The sequence below is a fragment of the Theobroma cacao genome, chromosome 4 (assembly GCF_000208745.1).
Source record: "Theobroma cacao cultivar B97-61/B2 chromosome 4, Criollo_cocoa_genome_V2, whole genome shotgun sequence".
Lineage (NCBI taxonomy): Eukaryota > Viridiplantae > Streptophyta > Magnoliopsida > Malvales > Malvaceae > Theobroma > Theobroma cacao.
In genome coordinates, this window is record NC_030853.1 from 26109373 (window position 1) to 26131573 (window position 22201).

General features: G+C 34.4%; 4 protein-coding genes and 1 non-coding gene across 6 annotated transcripts; 1 reads left to right on the forward strand and 4 right to left on the reverse strand.

Annotated features, from left to right (window-relative positions):
- LOC18602693 lies at positions 67–3174 on the reverse strand. The gene is made up of 4 exons (XM_007034247.2): positions 3057–3174; positions 2334–2957; positions 1311–1500; positions 67–677 (listed from the first exon to the last, which is right to left on the reverse strand). Exons 2-4 carry the CDS (start codon positions 2930–2932, stop codon positions 459–461), a joined length of 1008 nt encoding a protein of 335 aa, XP_007034309.2. The 5' UTR covers positions 2933–2957; positions 3057–3174; the 3' UTR covers positions 67–458.
- Positions 3678–10298, reverse strand: LOC18602694 (actin-related protein 2/3 complex subunit 4). Of its 2 annotated transcripts, none has more exons than XM_007034248.2 (8): positions 10108–10255; positions 9673–9738; positions 8979–9031; positions 7919–7946; positions 6988–7062; positions 5882–5986; positions 5098–5187; positions 3678–4074 (listed from the first exon to the last, which is right to left on the reverse strand). In XM_007034248.2, the coding sequence occupies exons 1-8, from the start codon at positions 10108–10110 to the stop codon at positions 3985–3987; spliced, it is 510 nt and encodes a 169-aa protein (XP_007034310.1). In that variant the 5' UTR covers positions 10111–10255; the 3' UTR covers positions 3678–3984. The 2 variants fall into 2 exon arrangements, with proteins under 2 accessions (XP_007034310.1, XP_017974108.1); XM_018118619.1 differs by lacking the exon at positions 3678–4074 and adding an exon at positions 4081–4308 and having other exon boundaries at positions 10108–10298.
- TRNAY-GUA lies at positions 10311–10403 on the reverse strand. The gene is made up of 2 exons: positions 10367–10403; positions 10311–10346 (listed from the first exon to the last, which is right to left on the reverse strand). It is a non-coding gene; the product is annotated as a tRNA-Tyr (tRNA).
- On the reverse strand, positions 11346–13717 carry LOC18602695 (uncharacterized protein At4g04980). Its single transcript, XM_007034250.2, has 6 exons — positions 13506–13717; positions 12643–13128; positions 12382–12547; positions 12107–12271; positions 11710–11862; positions 11346–11597 (listed from the first exon to the last, which is right to left on the reverse strand). The coding sequence occupies exons 2-6, from the start codon at positions 13116–13118 to the stop codon at positions 11391–11393; spliced, it is 1167 nt and encodes a 388-aa protein (XP_007034312.2). The 5' UTR covers positions 13119–13128; positions 13506–13717; the 3' UTR covers positions 11346–11390.
- LOC18602696 (uncharacterized protein At1g04910) lies at positions 14715–20818 on the forward strand. The gene is made up of 10 exons (XM_007034251.2): positions 14715–15087; positions 15188–15356; positions 16444–16522; positions 16625–16695; positions 16944–17032; positions 18260–18383; positions 18496–18779; positions 19412–19541; positions 19667–20374; positions 20577–20818. The coding sequence occupies exons 1-9, from the start codon at positions 15080–15082 to the stop codon at positions 20282–20284; spliced, it is 1572 nt and encodes a 523-aa protein (XP_007034313.1). The 5' UTR covers positions 14715–15079; the 3' UTR covers positions 20285–20374; positions 20577–20818.

The window sequence follows — 22201 nt, forward strand, 5'->3', positions numbered from 1 at the left end:
TACATTTTTGAGTGGCTCTGATGGGAGATTGGCTCTCTTGTTTTGTAATCCCAAAAGAATCGAAAATGTGCAAACAAGTATGTCTTATACACGAGGCTCGTAAGGGCTACTCAAATTTAGTCCAAAGCCACTTTAATTATTGGGAAATGGCAATGATGCCATGGAAAAGGCTCAACAGAGCAAAATTCATATCCTGAAATACTGCCTGATGAAAATACCATCTATTCCCCTATGATAAACATGGTGAGCAGATTAATAGCTCAGAAACACGCCTCAAACTAAACTTCAAAAGTAGCTTAGAGGAATATTTGCTCCCAAAAGATGCTAAAGAAAGATACAAATTTTCCCACTCCTTTTGGTTATGAAGATGACAGCAGCTCAGACTCCAAACCATGCAAGCACAAGATGTCAAGAACTACCACAAAATCCTTACAGGAAGCAAAACAGAGGCTTAGCCATCATGGGAGAATCCTACGTCTGCGGCGTGGTGTCTCTCGTCTTACGTACATTTTCTCCATTTCATTAAGTGGTCGACTTGATCCATCTGGCAAACTTACAAACTTCCACCCGCCACCACCTCCACGCTTTCCTTTTGATCCCAGTTTCTCTACTGTGAAATTCCAACCCTCAGAGGAGCGCCTCCTACTATACTTGTGGCGCTTCACCTCACCAGCTATCTGTATACAAGCAAAACCACATTGGCATTAATTTCAAACATAAAACAGAATTAATTGTAAGCTAGCCAGTTGATTTTAGCATGTAGAGTTGAGTAAAAAAAAGTTACATAACAGAGAAAAGGCCTCAACGGAACCTGTGAAACGCCATAACCACAGTAACAATTTTGTTCCGTTGATTAGTTGACAGAGTAAACAAAAAAACAATGATGACATCTGAAATTCAAAATAAGCAAACTTTGCTTCCTAGTCATTAGAAACTTTACTTTCTCAAAAACTTATCATCTTTTATCCCTCATAATGACAAAAGATGCAAAACTTTATTCAATTAATTTGTCAATGCCTGACCAGTCCACCTCTTCCTGTCTCCAGATTTCAAGATGGACACATCTTCCAATATAAGGTCACCACTTAGTCTATTCGAATGTAAATTCATCCAAACTAAGCATTCTGTACCCAAACACTAGGAAGGGAGAGACAGAGAGAGAAAGAAAACCAAGTAGAGAAATAAATTATCTGAAAGTGACAAAAGCTGCAAAAGCAAAACTTGCAACGGCAGTAATGACAAAGTTTATATCAATGATTATAATTCTTGCATCTTCTTTGAAGGCAGAGGCAGGGAGTAAAGCAACATACCTTCATTTTGTTGAAGTTCATCCTCTGAACAAATTCTTGATACAGCATTTCATCCTCTTTCTTGGAGATCTCATAATGAACTTCATCTAGATCCTTGATGGTGCCATCCCAACCCTCAGGCATAACTTTGAAGTCAGGTTTGTAAGGAAGGGATGCTACATGGAATTCCCGATCATGGGAAATAAAAAATCTGCAGCAGGAAATGAGCTAACCATTCACTACTAAAATATTGCCAATTTTTAGTTATTTACACACTCTTTGGTATCTTGAAATAGTGTTTTCAAGTGCAAAAACACATGAGAATTTATTACAGGAAGTGAAATGTGGAGCTAAACCAAGTACTTGAAAAGCATGCAAGAAAGCTCCCTAATGGAAACATGAAATGAAAGGAGAGAACGGCTGTGTGTGTGCACGGGGTGGGCGGGATGAAAGCCTCTAAAACTAGGACTTCCTAGGATTTCAAGCATATTAGCTAGCATTGGAGACATCAATATAAATGGGATCAATAAGACTGGTATCACGCAAGAAAGTCCCTAATCCTTTAAAAATTCGATTATTTCTATCCCCTTATCTAAATTATCAAACATGAATATATGATTCTGACTAATTTCAAGAACTGAAAACAATCACCATCTTGCGACCAGAATGAACTCAGAGCAAAACTGCGAGCAAGAGTAGACAATATGTGACCAAACCCAATACCTTCAAGACTAGAAGCTAATATAAAAATACCCGCGATTATCATATAAGAGGTACTATGTTGCGCTTCTATCATTTTCAACACCATCATTACCACTGAACATACCAGCTGCATCAGGTTTAACTAATATTAGCAGCAAAAGGTTTTTACAATCCAATGCATCAAGCAGCCATTTATAAATTCAGAAACAAATCAGGACATTACCTAAAACTCATCAAAACAAACACTTTGACAAGCAAATCAAGTATCAAATTTTCGAAGACTGAGAAAACAAAATAAGAACAAGCAACTCAAACCAAAAAAAAAAAGAACGAGGAAGTTACTCAGGGCAAGTGTCAAGAAGGAGCTCAACAGAGTCGTCAAGAGGATGACCAAGCTTTTTCTCCATTTCCTCCTCATCTTTCTTAAGCCAAAGAATAGCTTCCACTCTCTGTCTCATAATCCTAAAATCCTTAGCCAATTTCTCAACTGTATAAACCTCGGGATTCTGTTTATGCAAACGGTACATTTGAGCCTTTTCGGAGTCTTTAAGATAGGATCCTCTGGCACCAGGCTCAAGCACTTGTTTTAACAACACTCCCATGTCACGCATTCGCTGTTCCCATCCATCCAGGAAAGCCCGACTCTTCTTATTCTCGGCCTCCAACTCTTTCAATGCATCATCTTGTTTTTGAAGATCCGAAATCACCGCGGATTGATAGGCATCTCCACTAGCCGCCCGGCCACCCTCGACCTGTCCGTCGAAATGGTCCTTGGTCAAGCCAGTGGACCACGAGGAAGCACTGTCCCAGCCTAGATCATCGGAACCGCCTGAGTTTACAGAAAAAGCACGTTGCACAATGGCTCGAAATGGCTCATTTGCAAAGGGTATGGGTTTCTTTGAAGATGAAAGACGGGATATCACGTGACGAATATTATGCATTTTTGCATCAGTTTTGGACAAGCAGCTGCACCCAAAGATTCATCAAAGCAAAATAAGCAGCCTGATTTTCCTCTTTAATTTGCGAGCCTAAAATAATTAAAGGAGGAGGTAGAAATGAAATTACCCAGAGGAAATCGACGGCCAAGCGAGAGAAAAAGTAAATGGCAGAGATGGAGAATGGAAAAGATGAAGACTTGAAACAAAAAACAAACAACAAAAATAAAAAAGAAAGAAAAGACAAGAAGAGATTAATGTTAAATTGGATAAAGGGCCAAAAAACCCCTTCAAAACCCTACTGCCCTTGGTGAGAGCGGCAACAGCAAGTCTGCTACATGTCAGAGACACGTCACAAACAGTTGCACGACGTCGTTTTATATACTCACTGGTGTTTTTTTTAATTTTCTTTTCCCTGTTACGGTAGAATCATAATTTTCATAAAAATTCTGTTATTTTTTTTAATTCTTCCCTTTTAATTAATATTTTTATTTTTAAGTTATTTAAAAAAACATTTTAACCTGTTTGATATGATGAGTAAACGAGTTACAATTTTTTTTATTGATCAACAGCTGAAATAAAAACTTCTAAATTTAATGACTCTTATTCATAGCCTAATTTAATGACTCTTATGCATAGCCTTACTGTAGAATTTACCTGCAAGTGAGGACAGTTTTGCAGTAAGTTAAGGTTTTTGTGGGCTTAGTGTAAGAAAACAAAAAAAGGATACAGTAACCTACATGCTGCTTAATTTTCCAGGAAATAAGAAAACTCATCTTAGTCACAAAAATTCCAGTCAATTGGTTCATAATTTAAAATTATACAGATATTATCCTCCTTGTTCATTAACTGAGTTCATATATGAAGGTAAAAGCACAACGAAGAGATTTGTCTTGTTTTGATCAAATATACTTGACAATGACTACTTCTGATGAATGATCACAAAGCAAGACATCTGAATGTAGCTCATGGCCGAGAATTATTGACACTCGCGTCAAAATGGTTTAAAGGATCTGCTGGAGCGAAATTCATTCAGAGATACAATAATCTTCAGGATGTTAGATAAATTGCTTCAAAAACTCTGTAGCCACCAGCCTCCCCCGTGTATTGACAGACATTTTCAATTCACTTATCTCTTTATCTATATCCTGAAATTTTCAGAAGATACTGTTTCAGGGATTAACAATCAAAACATGCTTGATGGAGTAACAAGGATATATCACAGACAAAGGATCGGAGTTAAAATTTATAGGGTTGAATTAAAGAAAATACTGGGAATGCAGAAGCTGTTTGAAGAAAGATCAGATATTGCCTCTCAATTGCTAGTTTTGTACGGTTTCAAGTAGAAAAGTGATAGGCCAAGAACCAAGCTTTATCCTAGCCTTTTTCAGAACAAGACAAGAATCAATTTGTTAAAAAGTCATCCAGTAAAACAGGGCCTGGCATGGAGCTGAATTGCAATAGAAGATCCATGAATGAGGAAACAACTGACAAGCATTATGGTTCTAACAAGAAGAAAGCCAGAAATTATAGTTAAATTCAGTTTTATTGGCAAAATAGTCCTTAAATCAGAAAATGAGTACCGGAGATCACTGGCAACTAGGAGTATTGTTTTTGCTTAAGAGAAGATGTAAGGAGGGTTATAGAGGGTTTAGCATGTATATGGTTTTGCCAGAAGGGTGTTTTAGAATTAAGGGATGACAATCAGATCTAATTACCGTATCTTTAAAATTAGTTGGTAAAGGATGGAGTGGTTGTACAGAGGAAGGAAGAAAATATCATGAAATAGGTACAGAAGATACAAAGACATATTCAGCAACAAGTTTGGGAACAGTAAATACACAAGTTCCAGAATCAAATTGAGTAGAGGAAGTATAATACATGGTAGAGAGCAGAAGCTAAAAAACTCAAAACTAAGGCATTGGAATAATTTAACATATTTCTTGAAGCAATTGTTCTTAATTTTTTCAAAATTTTCAAATAATAATTTTCATGTAGGGCATATATATGTGTGAAATGATAACACGGTTGCCATCTCAGGAGTATAAACCTTAAAACATTTTGGAAATCTTAAAGAGGAAAAGAACTCATGAGTTTATCAATATCTGCATGTTTGATTAAGTAATTAATTGGAAGGCAAAGGCAACAGATAAGGTTAAGAAAATTCTTGCCTCCATGAATTGCACAATAAAATCAATGAGCTTCTGTTTCTGCATCTCTTCACAGTGGTAGTTTGTGATAAGAAAGCTGATATCATAACCCTGCTTAATGAAGCAGCAATTGAAAATTGAAAAAAAAAAACAATTGAGTCTGGAATACAGTCCAAAAAACTCACTAACATAATGAAGTAACAAAAGCAATTTCTAGATCACATTTACAATAAACCTATATCATAATCCAAAAGCATGCTTTATCAACTTAACATTTACTGACTTGAACAAGGGGGAAGAAGGAATTAGATAATGACAGACAAAACCAATCTCATCATGATAAGCTCTTCTACTCGCTACTTCAGTCAATTAGCAAATGCTATGTACACTCAAATAGAAAGTGTTTCCAGAATAAGTAACAAAATAATAAAAAAAGGAAGGAGGGGGGGGGGGGGGTGGGAATCAAGTTACACATAAGGCAGCTTCAATTATCAATGATTTCAAAATTTAAGAGCCATTTGTATTCTATAATTCATTGCAGCATTGAAACATATATAAAAGATTGAGGCACATATGCTAATCAGGTTTACCAGGCTATAGTGCATAGAAAAAAGGAAAATTTTAGAGTGATTTCTACTTGCAATTGGCAAGCATATAGTGATTGTTAAGACCACTATTGCAAAATATTGTAAAATAATCATTCCTCAAGAGCCAAGCAAGTTGATTGGTAATCACATGAGTTTGTCAAGCAACATGAATTTAGAAAATAAATCAAGTGTCAACTACGAGATGGAAACGTATGTACCTGTACTGGCTTTCGTCTCAAAACTTGAAATGCTTCTGCTCTCATTGACAAAAATCTAAGAAACTTTTTCGTCAGTATGTTTTCAAGTTCATCTGCTTGTTTTACCTGTACAAGAAGGAAGGAGTATACATATAAGGACAAAAAGGGTAAAAAATTGCAAATATTACCCTGATCTTAATTAAGAACAAACTTCTGTGAGAATGATAGGTTAAATATAAGCTTTTAAAGAAACAAAATCAAATGAAAATGCTATAAAATGCTATGCTATTCCAGAGCAATTAGTGCCGCTGTCTGTAAGTTGAGATTGATATCAATGATGAAACATAAAAACCAAATTTGGTACTATCCAAAATACACATGCTTTCATTAACTTCAGACAATCACCCATGAAAAGATGATAGATTGTGCTCTAAGCTCCTTTCAAACTTCAGAGCCAATAAATGTTGAGCCATATGAAGTCCATTTTCTATGTTTCAGTTGTATCATTGGTCACAAAATTGTTGCCTGACGTCTCAACTAAAACTAACTTCCATCCAAATGAGTTTAGTACAAAGCTTGTGCACCGTAGTCTATACAACACGTATGCTACAGAAATATACAAGAAAAAAAAATTAATTATGCTTTATTCCCATATTCCTCACCACATTTTTCTATGTTTACAATAACCTGATTACTTATCTTGAATCTCAACGTATATAAAAAGAAGAGTAACACGTAATTCCATAACATCAGCAGTTCAGATTATTAAACAACAGGTTCCTGAGCTTTAAATTAGATGACTAAGAGAAGAAAATAGGAGATATTTCCCCCTAATAATTCGTCTCAAGCTGGAAGAAAAATTTCTCTCTGGAAGTACAACACATAGATTTCAAAGGTTGAACCAAGTTCAAACTGGAATCTTTAACAAACAGTGTACCGACAGCCCAGGGCAATAGACAAGTCCAATTAATTTGGGGAAAAAGAAAAAAAAAGAAAGGAAGGGGGAGGCAAAGGGCTTATCTTAGAAAATTTCATATCGTCACTTTAAATAGAATCAAACTAAACATATCCTCTTTGCAGCTCTGCCAGACAAAAGAAACATCCAGGGAAAGATTATTTATATTCACCTTGAGGCTTATTCGAAGTGAATTGATAGATGTTTCTATTAAGCATTTTTCTGCCTCATTTCGACATATCAAAACCTGCAATGGCAAATGGTCATATTAAAAAGATCCATAACGCAACATAAAAAGTTTAAGAAACAAGGGACTGAACAACTAACCAGCCACTTGCTAATTCTACCAATTAAATCACATAAAACATTTCTACCGGTAATGATAAAATCACAAGTTTACATGCATATATGCATGTATCTTGACAATATGCCTCATCATTGGATTGCATGATGAAAGGTGTATGAGTATGACATGGCCCATGGTTGAGAGGTGGTTAATGTCAACTGTGGAGGTTGACTTGTGGCCTAGCCCTTGAGTTAGTAATGTAAAACTCCTATTGGCTCCAAAATTCAAAAAATGAATAAGTAGAATCCAGGCTTTCCAGGTTTAGTTTGTCCAAGTTACATTTTTCAATTCCCCAAACTTAAAGCAAATTGTTAAAGTACCTAAAGAAATAAGAGATTGTTAGAAAAATGCATATTCCATACTAGGTGGATTTATCTATCATATTTTCTGCATGCAGAGCCCAACGTAATTAAAATTTTTACAGCAAAAAAATGCACAAAACACAGAATAAGGTTCCATTTTGCATTGTTTTGCTACTTGCTTTATATTGTTTGCTTTTGCTTCTTGCTTTATACAGTTTCCTTTTGCTTCCTTAAAATTGTTATAAAGCAAAAGCAAATAGTGAAAGGAAAGATCATCTTGGATTAAAGATGAGCAATGAATTAAAAGGAAAGACCAAATAGAATATAGTTATTAGAATTTTTTAATTTTGTCATTCTTCAATATATATATATATAAGGACCAACAAATTCTTAGGTTAAAAAAGGAAAAAAGAAATGTTATGATATGTCTCTTGAGTCAAGAAGATGATTCTTACAGGATTTAGCAGAAGTTCTGGGCTTGTCCTGCAAAATATGGAAAAAATAAAAAATAAAAAGCTTGTCTCGAAGCATAGAATGCAGCAATGCAGGACAGGAAACAGTTTTCACAGTTAGATCAGAGTGGTAACTATTCCACTTTAATTGTTGGTATTTATATTTTTTAAAAAAAAAGAAGAAACGCTCTTACGCATTTGAGTTAAAAGATTCTAATCAAATTATAAAGTTTTCACAAAATTTCTTTCGACAGGTATCATTCATTACTCTTGCAAATTGGTCATCAAAATGGAGACAGTATCATATGAATTACCCAAATGCAAAAACATGCAGATCAAAAGCTTCAAATGCTTATAATATCTTGCAAACAAATAAAGAAACAAATACGAGAAGTGGGAACTAATAACATGCTTGATAAATGCCCATGTAGCCCCCTTGCTGTAAGTGTTGTTGCATAATAGAAGAAACTAGAATTTTCTGAATAGGCCAGTGCCTTGGGTAAGGAAGCAAAGACTGCAATCTAAAGAAAAAGATGAGATAAGAGAGTTTCTAGAACAAAACAACACGATAAAGGATTTGTATACATGAATGGCCTCAAAGATTTAAGGCAATGCCTGCATGTCAGAATCTAAACATCATTTTGAAAGGACCAGAGAGCTTATTTAGCTTGTATGAGTCAAAAATCAAATGCAGATCCTACACCATGACATTAGTACTATTTTTTTTGGAAAAGAAAAATTCTAAACATAGCAAATTTTATACAAGACTTTGTCAATTCGAGGAAGACTAGCCAATTGAATCTAAGAGTATAACTAAAAAGCTGAATCAGTTAAGACTAGTCTATGATCAGCTTAAGATAAGTAGCATAATATATAGAATAATAACACGATTTGACACCAAAAAGGAAATGTGGGAAGCAATATTTATTTATGTTTCTTAATAAATCTTCTTCCACAACTTGTTAGTACTTTGATCACTTTCTTTTCATATAACTTATACAGTCAGAAAGAGTCAAATTCTACAATGAGAAGTTAAAGATGAAACTGAAATGGAATTACATACTTTAGTTCAACTTCTGGCTTATTATGCCTTTCAACTTCTTGACATGGAAAGTTCTGTGACCAGCATGTGAACAAGAGAGAGTAAGATTGAATGGGCACATATATCATGTGAAAGAAAATTTTGACAAATGAAGGTCTTTCCAGGCTAACACATTTAATTGGAATCCATCTTTCATGATGCATATAGTTCTTCGAAAGGTACACCACAGTTCATAAAGATTAATAATGCCAAGCAAGTAATGTCATGATAAATTATCAGCATAGCCACATAAGACATATCCAAAACCATCATAACAACAACAAGATAGTTGTAAATCACAAAAAGCTCCCTATGAACCATATTAGTCATTGGCAGCAATCTAATTTATCCATCATTTTTAAACTAAAACTCAGATACATAACAAAAATCCTAAACATCCCTAAGCATTCTGATTAAGTTAGATCCTCAGATCTTAATCACATATCATTATGTCAAACAAAAAGCTAATGAAACACATCTCCTCTTCCAAGCCATTCTAACTGCCACGAATACAAAATCTAACATGAAATCATGGGACTCTTCAAATTCAATCAGATAACAGGCACAAAATCTATTCAAACAAATTCAGAACAAAAATTCCAGCCATTACTATCTCTCTGTGGATACTCAGTAGCAATTACTTTACAGTAAAATTATGAAAATTTGATTTGCATACCTGGAGACACATGGCAGCCTCAAGAGTGTTCCTTATGCAAGTCAAATACAGCCTCAATGTGTTTGCCTAAATTTTGTTTACATTCAGTAAGAAGAATTACTAAAAGGTTGCAATTAAGCTTATGGAGTAAAATGAATAATCTATTTAAGAAAACAGTTAATTATTTTTTTTAAAGAAAAAAAGCTAAAACAAGCTAGAAATCAAGCAATTGGATCCAAAACAACAAAAAATTGGAAGGAAAACAGATGGAAAAAGAAAGAGAAATTTAGTTTTTTTTCTTCTATAAGAAAAAAATAAGAAAATAAAAACGTAATGCAATTGAGCTAATATTTACTAAGATCCGCAACTTAAAAACTGAATTTTGTTTACATTCTAATTACTTTCTAGGCTACCAAACAGAGTGAAGTAGAGGAAGGTAAAATTCCGTGTTCTTACCATTTTTTTTTTCTTATTCGCGGATTTAAGCAACCGATAGTAAGACGAAACGATTTTTTTAACTGGTTGTTTGTACTTGGATTTGGCGTTGCTGCTTTGCCTGAATGTTTGTTTTGCTGCTTTAATGAAAAGTAAATAAAAAACGAATTTTTTGCTATTGAAATATTCGGTCTCTTTTGAGAAGAGAAAAGTTCGAAAATGAATCCGACCTGCCGGATTCGAACCAGCGACCTAAGGATTAGCTGTGGGCTTAGACCAACTACAGTCCTCCGCTCTACCAACTGAGCTAAGGTCGGTTTACAATATCATTTCTCTTAGTCATAACTAATCTTATCTCCCCAATTTGTTTGAAGCATTAAGTCTTGTCATTTTTAGACAAAAAAAAGGTATATAAAACTTCAAAAAATATTTTAATGAAGTATAGATTTTGAATTATATAAACTACATGAAGAAATATAACTATCTATTTTACATTATTTTTTAAAATAATTTCCTTGTTAATAATTCTTCTTGCTCTTTCTTATTCATCTATCCTTCCAAACCTTCCTTTTGTCTTGATGACTCCCATAAGGGATGAAAGAAAACTCTTCAACTCAAGTCCATGTTAACAAGTATTTTATAATATGAATTGTAACTGTTAACAAGTAATTCTAAAATAATGTTAATTAAAGTTAAATTATGAATAAGATTAAAGATTAATTATATATATATATATATAAAAAAAACTATGTAACATACATAGTTTAGATTATTCAAGGCATTATTTACATTTCTCTGCATTTTCTACCATTTTATATTATACAATATTTTCTCTTCTTTTAACAGTCACAATTTCTTAAATTAAATGAAATTTCAGTACATATTAAGCTTTAAGAGGCAAATTAAGATTCCATTATTCCATCATCAATTACTCACTTGCAATTGGTGTCTTGAGAGTTTTAACTTATATCATAATATAATATTATTAGATGAAAATTAACTTTAATTTAATAAGGAAGAATTGTTTTCATGGAGAAAAATTCTTAAGCCCTACTTGATCCCACGCAATATAATGATTAGAAAGAAAAATACTCTTATGGTATAATGTTGTTAGTAGGTAAATAAGTAGAAGGGTATAACAGGATTAAGTGCAATTTTTTCATTTTTTAACCACTATACAAACAGCTTCCTTTCTTTTGGCTATTAAGTTCCTTTCTAGTTATCCAATTTGAAAAATATATGAAGCTACAGGCACATAATTAGCAAAAATGAAGTTTTGTTTATTGGTTTTGGGGAGGCAGGGATCACTGATTTGAAGAATCACACAAAAATTCATTAGCCAATTCTTTGGCTAACTTGTCAGCACGATCATCGTGTCCACCAGCAAAAGAATAGACCCTGAATGCCAATTGAAAAGCTTTCCAAAGCAATTGAATATTTCCTTTTGTTTGTATATCAGTCTGGCATCCATTGTTTTTATTCACCATTGAACCCTTGGTTTCTCTCCATTCCTGGAAGAGAAAACCAGAACCAGAATGAAGTCATGAACGCCACAGAAATAGTTTGGATAGCTGTTCTGGGTAAGTTGCTTGGTTAACAAAAGAAATTACTGCTCAAAACTACCTTAAGTGCAAGCTCCATGCAACTGGAGGAAACATCCACCATTAGTTCTTTGATCATTGTAAATATATTGAAGTCGAAGTCAATACCATGGCTCTTGAATTGCCTGGATTCCTCATCTTTGATCCTTTCAAATGCATCTAATTCTTCTTTAACCTTCACCACCCAGAAAAATATGGTAAAATTATTATGGACCAAGGATAAGAATTATCTGTGATGATTTGTATAGTTAAACTCTGTATATCAGCAGCCATTTTTCTCTATGTACAGCTCTGTTATCTCCCAATAGGCTTGTACAAGAGCTTGTACTAAGAGCGAATGAATGCAACAAAAATCTATTTATTCTTTCATGATCAGTTTATAAAACATGAATATACAGTATTAGAAACGTGAACCTTACCTTGCTGAAATAGCAATCGAATTTGTGCAACAGTTGCCCTGTAGGTGGTTTTACCTCCCATTTCTTCAAGTTGGAAACTATCAGGTTTGATTTTGAGTACAATGCTGCAGCTGTCCTTATCGTTTCCAGTTTCTTTGTAGGGAAATCTTGGAACTTTGCTAGCACCTACACCTTAAAAGCATTAAAAACCATGATGATTTAGGAAGTTCAGCCACGGAGGATAACAACGATGATGACTAATGGATTGAAAGTTTAGGATTTTGCTACATACTGACCTGACTTTCATCCGTTAGGTTTTCAAGAAAGGCTTCCACATTTTCTCGGAACTTAATCAGCTTAATCATGTCTTTTGTTTGCAAAGAATTTATAGCTATTTTTAATGCCAGGATCGTTTTCGCATGCTTTTGAGCATCTTCTTCAATTTGCTGAAAGTATGGCGATCTAAGGAAAACGAATGAGAACACCCTTGTTACTGAATTTAACCGTAGCTAGATGATTTTTCAATGGAAGAAGGCTTGGAAAGGAAGGAAGCAAACCTTTTTGTTAACTCTGCCAAAGAGGCAGCCAATCCCTCTTTCCCTCCAGCAGAACCCCCTAACTGCTTCTTCGTTCTACTAGATGGCTTAACTTGCAGACTAGACCCCTCCATCTTTGTTTTCAGATCCCTAAACAGATTACCCATTTGGCTGGACCTCTTCAATTTACCGGTGGCTCGCTTTTGATTAAACAATTTTCCAGCACCAAGTGGTGGTGGTGGGGGTGGGGGTGCAACTTGTTTTTTCTGTGGCATAGGTGGTGGAACTGATCCTTTCGGAGCCATTATCTGTGGTGCTGATTGTACTGCTGCTCCTTTTAAAGGCAATGCGGGTGGTCCCACCGCCAGCCCTGCCGGTGGGTCTAGGATGCCAATTTCACTACTTCTATCACATTTCTCTCTAGACTTGGCTGAGTAGCCTTCCTCCAACTCTTCTCCATTCATCACATTAAACGATTCCTTTGCTGCCTTAATCATGTATCAAGTGCTTTGCAAACAAAAATATCAAACCTCAGCAGGGTAAAACTATAATGAACTTTGATACAGAATTACAAACACAAGCCAGTTTCTAACTACAATCTATTAGTTTCATTAGCATAGAAACTGTGACCTACTCCTTGTGAACTGATGAAGCGTTATCTACCATCGTTTACTTCATAATTGACACAAGGACCAACCCATGTTTAACTGAATACTTTGAACAGAGGAAGAGATGAAGCCAAATAAAAGGAACTTGTCAAGTACATGCAAGCAAACCAAGTTTTGAAGAGAAGGGAATTAAAGCTAAAAGTTATGGAAAGGCAGATTATAGTTATTGAATACATATAATTTAACGAAGCAAAGCTAAATCAATATGATGAGCACCTTCACTGGCAGAATTGGTCAGCTCTGCTTAGCCAAGCAAAGTAGTTTAAAGTGCTCCCTGGCCCTTTGCTTTGATCCCCGCAATAACCAAAACATATATGAAATCTCCGATCCCTCTGCTCAAGACAAGTTCTGACTTTCTCCTCGGTGAATATTGATGACACCCTCGAAGTCGAAGGGAGAAAAGAATAAAGAAACATTAGCAGGTTAACAGGGGCGCCTGCTGTGGAAGAAGAACGAAGACTTTTTCTATTTTTATGCATGAAAGCGTGTTAACTAAGGAAAAGAGTAACACGTACACGGTCTCTAGCGACGATGTATTCTTGTTTAATTTATAATAATTTGAAATAAGAAAGGTCTTTGTGATTGTGTATCTCGATTTAATTTTTCTTCTTCAATGCATAAAAGAAAACTAGTATAAGTTTATTATTAAATTGCTAATATTGCAGTAAGTATGAAATTATATGCCTAAATATCACATTAATAGGATGCCATTTCGCCAATACCTCTTAATTTTGTGATTTTGCCAAAAATTACATAACTTAGATAATAATATTTTTTATATACATTTTATAATAATATAATATGTATTTAAAAAATTAAATTATTTAAAAAAATTTAAATTTTTTTATTTCTTATTATATTTAATCAAAATTATGTATTTTTAATTTAAATTAAATAAATCTCTATGACTTACGAATTTCATTAGTTAGAACATCATTTTTGTTTTTATTTTTATGTGATGTTAACCTAATGATGAAATAAAAAATAAAAATATAATGTGACTATCTTATAATATTATATTAATATACTATATCTTCATCTATTATGATATGTCAATATTATATGATATAAATGACATGTAATATCTTGATTAATGATAACTAATCAGTAGTTAATCATAACTTATTTAATCTTTCTTAAAATAGTTCAAGAAAATTTTTTAAAATTATTCTTAAAATATTTAATGAAATATGTTTAAATTTGTTAATTTAGCATGGTTCCTCACTTACATTTTTTTTATCTAAATTAAAAGTTTTAAAAATATATATTTCTTCTGATAAATGTGATCATAATTTACCCTATAAAAATTAATAAATTCTGATTATTTTATTAATTTTAAGATTTTAATACGAATTAAAGTCTTGTATCTTAACGGCACTATTAGGATATGATATGTTTAACAAAAGTTTTTCTTTTCTATAATGAGATGGGCATGGATAAAAACGTGGCGCGGCTCATTGATCCGATCGAAGCCTTAACCCAAGAAACAGGCGCAATCACCCAACAACCGCCAAATCCCATCGTTCGGTTTGAAGTCTACCCAGCACCGCTACTACCATCTCCTTTCACATCCTTCCCTCCTCGTATACTACACTTGAATTTACACTCTAAATTATTATTTTTTATTTCTTAAATTTAAAAATTTTCAATTTTCTTTTTGGTCTTTTTGGTTTTTTGACTAATTTCAAACTCTCACATGAACTGCAACTAATAAGTAAAATACAACCCCAAACAACAAAATCTCTAAAATCTTCAGATCTGGAAACACTTGTCTTTTTCCTGTCCTAATTATGCGGAGGTAAACAAACTAATTAATTCCTTTTCCAGGAAAATTTTCGTTTTCCATCAAACCAAACAGGCAGTTTGTTGAAGTTTCTTCTACTTTTTTATTTTTTTAGGTCTGGGCTGCATAGGCAGCATGGGAAACAAGGAGGAGGAGGAGGAGGAGGAGCAAAGGGAATTTACGCCAAGCTAACAATTGCCGTTGTAGTGCTTTTGATATGCACGCTCTCGCTTTTGTTTTCGGCTACCATTAGTGGAAATCGTGGATCTGTCGAGCCTTCCGAGGTTAGTAGCAACAGTTAGAATAATATCCTCTTGATTTTTGGATTTTGGATATTGGTGTTTGTTTGGTTTCTACGAAAATGCTATGAAAAAAAAATTGAACTGTAATAATGACTGTGATTTATTATTTCTTGTCATTATTTGAAATCTAATGAGTCACTCCAACTTGTAGTAAATTAGAGCTTCATTAATTTGATTTTGATCTGCGACTCTGTAATTAGATTTGTTGTATTTAGCTTTAAATCCGCTGTTTAATTAGAATTTGTCTATTGCGTTTGTTATCGGATGCTTGAAAGGTAGAAATGCTATTTAGATGAATAGTTTCTTGTAATTGGTAGCTTGGTTTACCGGATGAATGAGTATTTAGTAACGCTAATGTCAAATTGAAATGCCATGATAGTAGAAAACTTGTGATGTATGTGATTTGACTAATATACGTTGTTTTAATTCTTGGATAATGTCTCAGTTTCTTTTGTACCCCCTTTTTATAGTTATTATTGCAAACAATAATGATTTAGTTTCTTGTTACTGTCCCTGTCAACATCATAGATTTATTAGCAAGTTGGGTCTTGAATACAAACTGAGAATTTTCTTATTATCTAATGCAGTTCAGAGATGCTATACAATCTCTTGTTTGGTGCATGTTAAAACCTTCTCATTTGGTCAGCATTGGATAATCTCCCATTTGGGTTTTGTAATCTGCATACTCATGCAATGACCTATCAATTACATGAAAATTCATCAAAGTACAAATGCTTTGTCTATTACTTTAGTCAGGCATTATGCTAATTTGCAAGGATGAGAGGACTATATGGGTTAACTCTAAGAGGCTTGTTTGTCAGTTTTTAGAGACTTAAGGTGTTTTTAAACATTGTTCGTTTAACCAGTTTTGTTGATAGGTTTTTGTTGCCTTTATAGGGAATGTTTTGAAATAAGCATAAAATAACAGATGCTCTGTACTCAGATAATGGTGCATGAGACTGGATGTTATTTTAATTTGAACTGTATTTCTTTTCCAATTCTAGTGGTTGGCCATCATTATTGATCAATCTAGCCTTTGACTATTCTTGTTTCTGCTGCGTTTATTCAGATCAATGCAGAAGAACTTTGGGAAAGTGCTAAGTCTGGTGGCTGGAGGCCATCATCTGCTCCACGATCTGATTGGCCCCGTAACTACTCATAACTGTCTAAAAGAAAAATAAATCCATTTGAGTTGATTTTTGCTAAAGATGTGTAGGTTTGTTAGAATTCTGATTGTTACATTCTGGCAGCTCCTCCAAGAGAAACTAATGGTTATCTTCGAGTTCGTTGCAATGGCGGTCTGAATCAGCAACGCAGTGCGGTGTGTCTTAACTTTTTGCCATAAACTCTAGTCCAACATATTCTGTTACTTTGCTTCTTCCATGAAGTTAAATTGGGTGCAAGCCAGCTTGAGTTTTTATGGTTTATGTTCTATTTTGGATTCTTAGTTTACCTAAAATGACTTATGAATCATTACCTAAGTTTAAACTAAAGTTAGATTGTGGTGATACTGCTTCAATGGTGCATTTGAAATAAAATAGTAAGTTTACCTCTTTTTTGGTGTTCTAGATCTGTAATGCGGTTCTTGCTGCAAGAATTATGAATGCCACGCTCATACTGCCTGAGTTGGATGCAAACTCCTTTTGGCATGATGACAGGTATTCTTGTCTTTTGTCAATTTTTTTGAAATTAGCTGGTTACTCTTCTACAGTGAAAGCAGAGTAATTTTAATTTTATGAACAAAAAGATTTTAGATGGCAATTTTCAGATAGAAGTTTAAAACTGTTATAACAAACAGTACAAACACATACTTATTCAGGCTGGCAATTCTAGAGTAGCATTTGGATATTAATTTGTCATAGCATTCTCGTTCCATTTTTTAGAAGCCATACTTAGATAGTGAAATTCTTATTTCTTGCATTTGGTAGCTCAGAAAGGGTAACAGAAGATTATTTAAATTTGTGATTGATTTTGATATTTTCCTCTGCATGGTTGTGAAGATTAATATATGTATGGGTTCTGTGTGGCTTTCACTTTTTTAATCTGGTCTCTGGGATGTAGGTGGCTTCCTCCATTTGGTACTCTTTTAAATGAACTTGCAATAGTTGCAGCAATTTTCTGTTTATTTGGTTGGTCTACTTTATTGGAGTCAGCATCATTTCAATTTGTTATAGTTCAAATTGGCTATAGTTGAATGGAAGATACTTAGAATTTTTTGTATTTATTGTCTCTCATTTTATTAGGTGAAATGGCACCTAGACAAAGAATTCCAAGCATTATTCTATACTTAGAGGAAGCCTAAGGAAGAGAACCACTAGTAGTTTTGGAAAATCCTGAAATAATGTGCTTGCCCATGAAATTATGATTTTCTTAGGGAACTTGAATCATTAACTTCTAAATTTTATTTCTGTTTTTTGCTGTCTAATCATCAGTTGGCAATGAGTCTTACCTCTGAGGAGATTACTCACTGCAATGTGATTGAAATTCTCTGTTCTGTAGTAATCAATGATTTATTCAGGCCATCATTTTTGTTCTTTTGCATATCTGAATTTTTCACTGACTGATTTTTTTTTAAGTAGTTCTTTTATCAATTTCATTTCTACTTACTGTAGGATGCTTTTCACTGTTGCTTCTCCTAAAACTTGAACTACCACTGATGCAAAGGTGTTTACAGAGTTTACATTGATTTGCTGCAAACATATTTTATGTTTTATTGGCTTTGGTTGTGTAGCATTAATTGTTCACCTGCTTAACAAAGAATTAGAAATATATACATGTATATTGGGTGGAATGTGTTTCCCAGTTCTTCATTGAGGTCTGTTGTCTATGTTCCATTGTGGATCTCTGGCAAATTAAACATACTGATACCGACTTTATTTCTCCAGTGGTTTCCAAGGTATCTACGATGTTGAACATTTTATCCAGATGCTGAAATATGATGTACGAATTGTGGAAAGCATACCTGAAATTCGCAAGAATGGTAAAACCAAGAAGATGAAAGCTTATCAGGTGAAATATTGGTGCCATTAATTATTAATTATGCAAATAATTTTTAAGTTCTGTAAAAGTTGTTGAAACTTATGTGTTTTCTCCGTTCTTGCTTCTTTCTTTATTCATTTAGCTTCGGCCCCCTAGGGATGCTCCTATCAGTTGGTATACTACAGTTGCTCTGGAGAAAATGCAGGAACATGGGGCTATTTATCTAACTCCCTTTTCACATCGTCTGGCTGAAGAAATTGACAATGCTGAGTATCAACGATTGAGGTGTAGAGTTAACTATCATGCTTTAAGGTTCAAGCCAAACATTATGAAGTTAAGTGAGTCAATAGTTGATAAACTCCGTGCACAAGGTCATTTCATGGCGATACATCTTCGTTTTGAGATGGATATGCTGGCATTCGCTGGGTATGTTCTTTTTCTTATCTTGTTGTGTCTATATTATTTCATGTGCAGTTGCCATGACATGAGGGTTATGCATATCAATTTTGCTTGGGCTTTGTGCCTGAACCTGAATAGTTTTAGCTGGAAGATAAAGAAATATAACAGAAGTTGTTTTTCTTTAAGTACATGATACTGCAAGGGCGGTGCATACATGCATATCATCTGTTGTTCAAACATACAGGTACGGTCAGTTGAATTGATTATTATTGCTTTAAAAGTAAAAAAAACTGGGATCTTTTTTCTATAACCATGTACAATCGGTGAAGTATGTTAAGGATGAAGAAGTGTTGGTGAATGGATCTATAAAGAAATATTTTCTGTTGTGAATGCTGTGTATCCATTCTCTCTCACCCTCCCCCCTTTTCAGGCTGATGCATTTTGCTATAGGCAGAAAGAAATTTCCAATATCTTGTTCAGTGCTTTTACTGACAATCAGGAGTGATACATCCATTTTTTATTATTTTTGGAGCCATTGTGACCTCTCTTATCTGTTTCATGAATCCATATTGTATTGACCAAAATACATATGTTGACATAATATATGCCATCATATGCATATCAACCTTGATTGGCTGATGGGCTTGGATGGTTTATAGGTGCTTTGATATATTTAACCCACAAGAGCAAAGTATATTGAAGAAGTATAGAAAGGAAAATTTTGCAGAGAAAAGACTTGTTTATGAAGAAAGAAGGGCCATTGGGAAATGCCCACTAACTCCAGAGGAGGTAACCTATCTTGTTCATCATTCCTCCCATGGTTTCTCACTCTATCTCTTTATATCTATCTAGCCATACAGAGAGTAGCAAGAGAGAGTTGGTGCTTATATATATAATGACTGTTCAAACTGCAGGTTGGACTTGTCTTGCGTGCTATGGGATTTGACAATTCTACCAGGATGTACCTAGCAGCTGGTGAACTATTTGGTGGAGAGCGATTTATGAAACCATTTCGAGCTCTGTTCCCTCGCCTTGAAAATCACAGTTCTGTAGACTCTTCAGAGGAACTAGTTGCGAACACCTGGGGGTTGTTAGGCTCTGCTGTTGATTACATGGTCTGTCTTCTTTCTGACATTTTTATGCCAACTTATGATGGACCAAGCAACTTTGCCAACAATCTGCTAGGTCACCGACTATATTATGGCTTTCGGACTACAATTAGACCTGACAGAAAAGGGCTTGCTCCAATATTTATTAATCGAGAGAATGGACGAACAGCTGGTTTTGAACAAGCTGTTAGGCGTGTCATGCTTAAAACAAACTTTGGTGGGCCTCACAAGCGGGTGCCACCTGAATCTTTTTATACAAATTCTTGGCCAGAATGCTTCTGTCAAGTGTCACCTGAAAATCCTGGTGACAAATGCCCACCGGATAATGTCTTGGAAATTTTAGACAGCCGGTTGGGGAATGAAGAGAGCGGTGACCTAGAAGCCTTGGCGGAAACAAATTCAACAAGTAGAACAGAAAGATAGAATTTTGTTTCAGACTTTTGCTATGGTATATATATCTTCCTAGAAACTAGAGAAAGGAATTGGTTTGTCTGGCTTCATTGAGCTGTTCAGGTAATCATCAGAACTGATATCTGTTTCTTATGCAAAGTAATTTTTGTTAGTCCATATATAATCCTTGAGTTTTCAATTAGAGTGGGCAGGGAAGCTAAATATGAAAGATGTTTCACAGAAACCACTTTGAATAGATAGAGGAGGCAATGATTAATTTCTGAACATTTCCCATGGGATGCTAAAAGATCATTTGGTTCTGCAGGTTCTTTTTACTTGCAGGTTGGACTATGCTGACAGGTGATAGGAGCAAATTGGTTGGAGTACATGGACCAAGTTTGTAATTGAGAAGGTATCGCAAACGTGTTTGTGTTGTTTTACTGCTGAACTCTGGCACTGCATTTTTCCCTAAAAAAAATATGAAAATGAGAAAAAGCCTCCTCCGTTATTGTGTTATATCCGATTGACCTAAAAGTTGTTGAGAAGAGAGATGATGCTTTTTATTCATTACTTCCCTTCAATACCAATCCATATTAAGTTAATTATGGTAGCCTTGACTACAGAGTTAGAAGAGGTGGGAGCTGTCACACAGATGACTCAAGCCTTACCAAGGCTGAGGTCTTCTGGCTGAAAAATAATACCTGGAAAGCCATTCAAGATTCTACTGCCCCTCTGTTGAATCCTTGCGTAAATGTAGACTGCTTCAGTGCCATTGGAAAAACACACAAAAGTTAAAAAGTTCCTACTAATAAACAATAAATTACTTATACCCAAATGATAAAACATAGATTGCTTCATGAACCAAGTTTTAATCAAAAACGAACTTTTACAGGGACATGACCAATTAATCGAAACGCAGAAAGTTTTGAATTAGTATGTTAAGCTGTCAGACCAAGTAATTATTTAAGATTGAGAACCTTCAAGAAAAATCATTTTAATTTTATAAATCATATTCTGAAAAAGCCCTCAATTGGTTCTATACGTTCACCTAATCCGGCATTCCTACTGGAAAAAGCAGCTATCGTTGGACGAACTTTAAGTATAATTAAAGTTCAACGCATTTGCACCCTGTTGCCAATAATAATACATCTGTTTGGAATGATGAACCAGACTCTGCCGTTCAATCCATCGTTCCCAAAACCACCAACTATTTCAAATTTTACCAGAACTAGGCATTGTATCCAATTTGGATACATGTCAGAGTTGAATGAACTCGGTTCAACATGAGGTACCTTGTTCTTGAGGGATCCAGTTTTGCATTTAGCTTAGCTTTGATCAGACTCGAACCCATTTTGACATATCCGTCATTAACAACAGCACAAGTAGAATGTTTAGAAAAGGAAACAGATTGTAGAGAAATGGTGGCTATGCCCTTTACCTTCATCGCCATTTTTACCCTGAATCTAAATTGTTTAAAACTTTCTCCCTGGATTAGAGATTGATTTGATATGCTAGGAGTTTCCCATAGATCGGCAGATCACAAAATTTCAGCCTAATGGGTCATGGGCTGGTGGCAGTGGCACACGGTACACATACTTACTTTTTATGAAAAAACAGAAAAGTTATTCTTTTGTTTTGGCACCTTTTAATTAATCTATTTATTTTTGGTTAAAAAGAAGATTAGTGTGAAAGAGTGGTTTCGTTTGAAAAAAACCATTACATCTTGTCTTGTATTTAAATAGATTTTATGAAAATGAATGTAAGGCCACGTTAATAACCACTACCATTATAAATAAAATTATTATCAAATAAAATAGAATGTATCTGTTTTAAGGTTATAAAATTATCTCATTTCAAGTTTCGAATTGAGGATAATTACTTTAACCACACAGAGTCATGAAAAATCTAATTAGAGCAAGATCAAAGCAAATGACAACCAAACGATTTCAA

Coding starts and splice junctions, on each gene's coding strand:
- LOC18602693 (XM_007034247.2), bottom strand. CDS start 2,932: ATGCATAATATTCGTCACGTGATATCCCGTCTTTCATCTTCAAAGAAA. Junction 1,501..2,333: donor CTTCTTGACACTTGCCCTGA/GTAACTTCCTCG, acceptor TTCCTGCTGCAG/ATTTTTTATTTCCCATGATC. Junction 678..1,310: donor TGAACTTCAACAAAATGAAG/GTATGTTGCTTT, acceptor GCTTGTATACAG/ATAGCTGGTGAGGTGAAGCG.
- LOC18602694 (XM_007034248.2), bottom strand. Junction 9,032..9,672: donor AGGCTGCCATGTGTCTCCAG/GTATGCAAATCA, acceptor TGCTGGTCACAG/AACTTTCCATGTCAAGAAGT. Junction 4,075..5,097: donor TTATTGTGCAATTCATGGAG/GCAAGAATTTTC, acceptor TGAAAATTTCAG/GATATAGATAAAGAGATAAG.
- LOC18602695 (XM_007034250.2), bottom strand. CDS start 13,118: ATGATTAAGGCAGCAAAGGAATCGTTTAATGTGATGAATGGAGAAGAG. Junction 11,863..12,106: donor TCGATTGCTATTTCAGCAAG/GTAAGGTTCACG, acceptor TGGGTGGTGAAG/GTTAAAGAAGAATTAGATGC. Junction 11,598..11,709: donor GCATGGAGCTTGCACTTAAG/GTAGTTTTGAGC, acceptor TTTCTCTTCCAG/GAATGGAGAGAAACCAAGGG.
- LOC18602696 (XM_007034251.2), top strand. Junction 16,696..16,943: donor TGAATCAGCAACGCAGTGCG/GTGTGTCTTAAC, acceptor TTGGTGTTCTAG/ATCTGTAATGCGGTTCTTGC. Junction 18,780..19,411: donor GATATGCTGGCATTCGCTGG/GTATGTTCTTTT, acceptor GATGGTTTATAG/GTGCTTTGATATATTTAACC.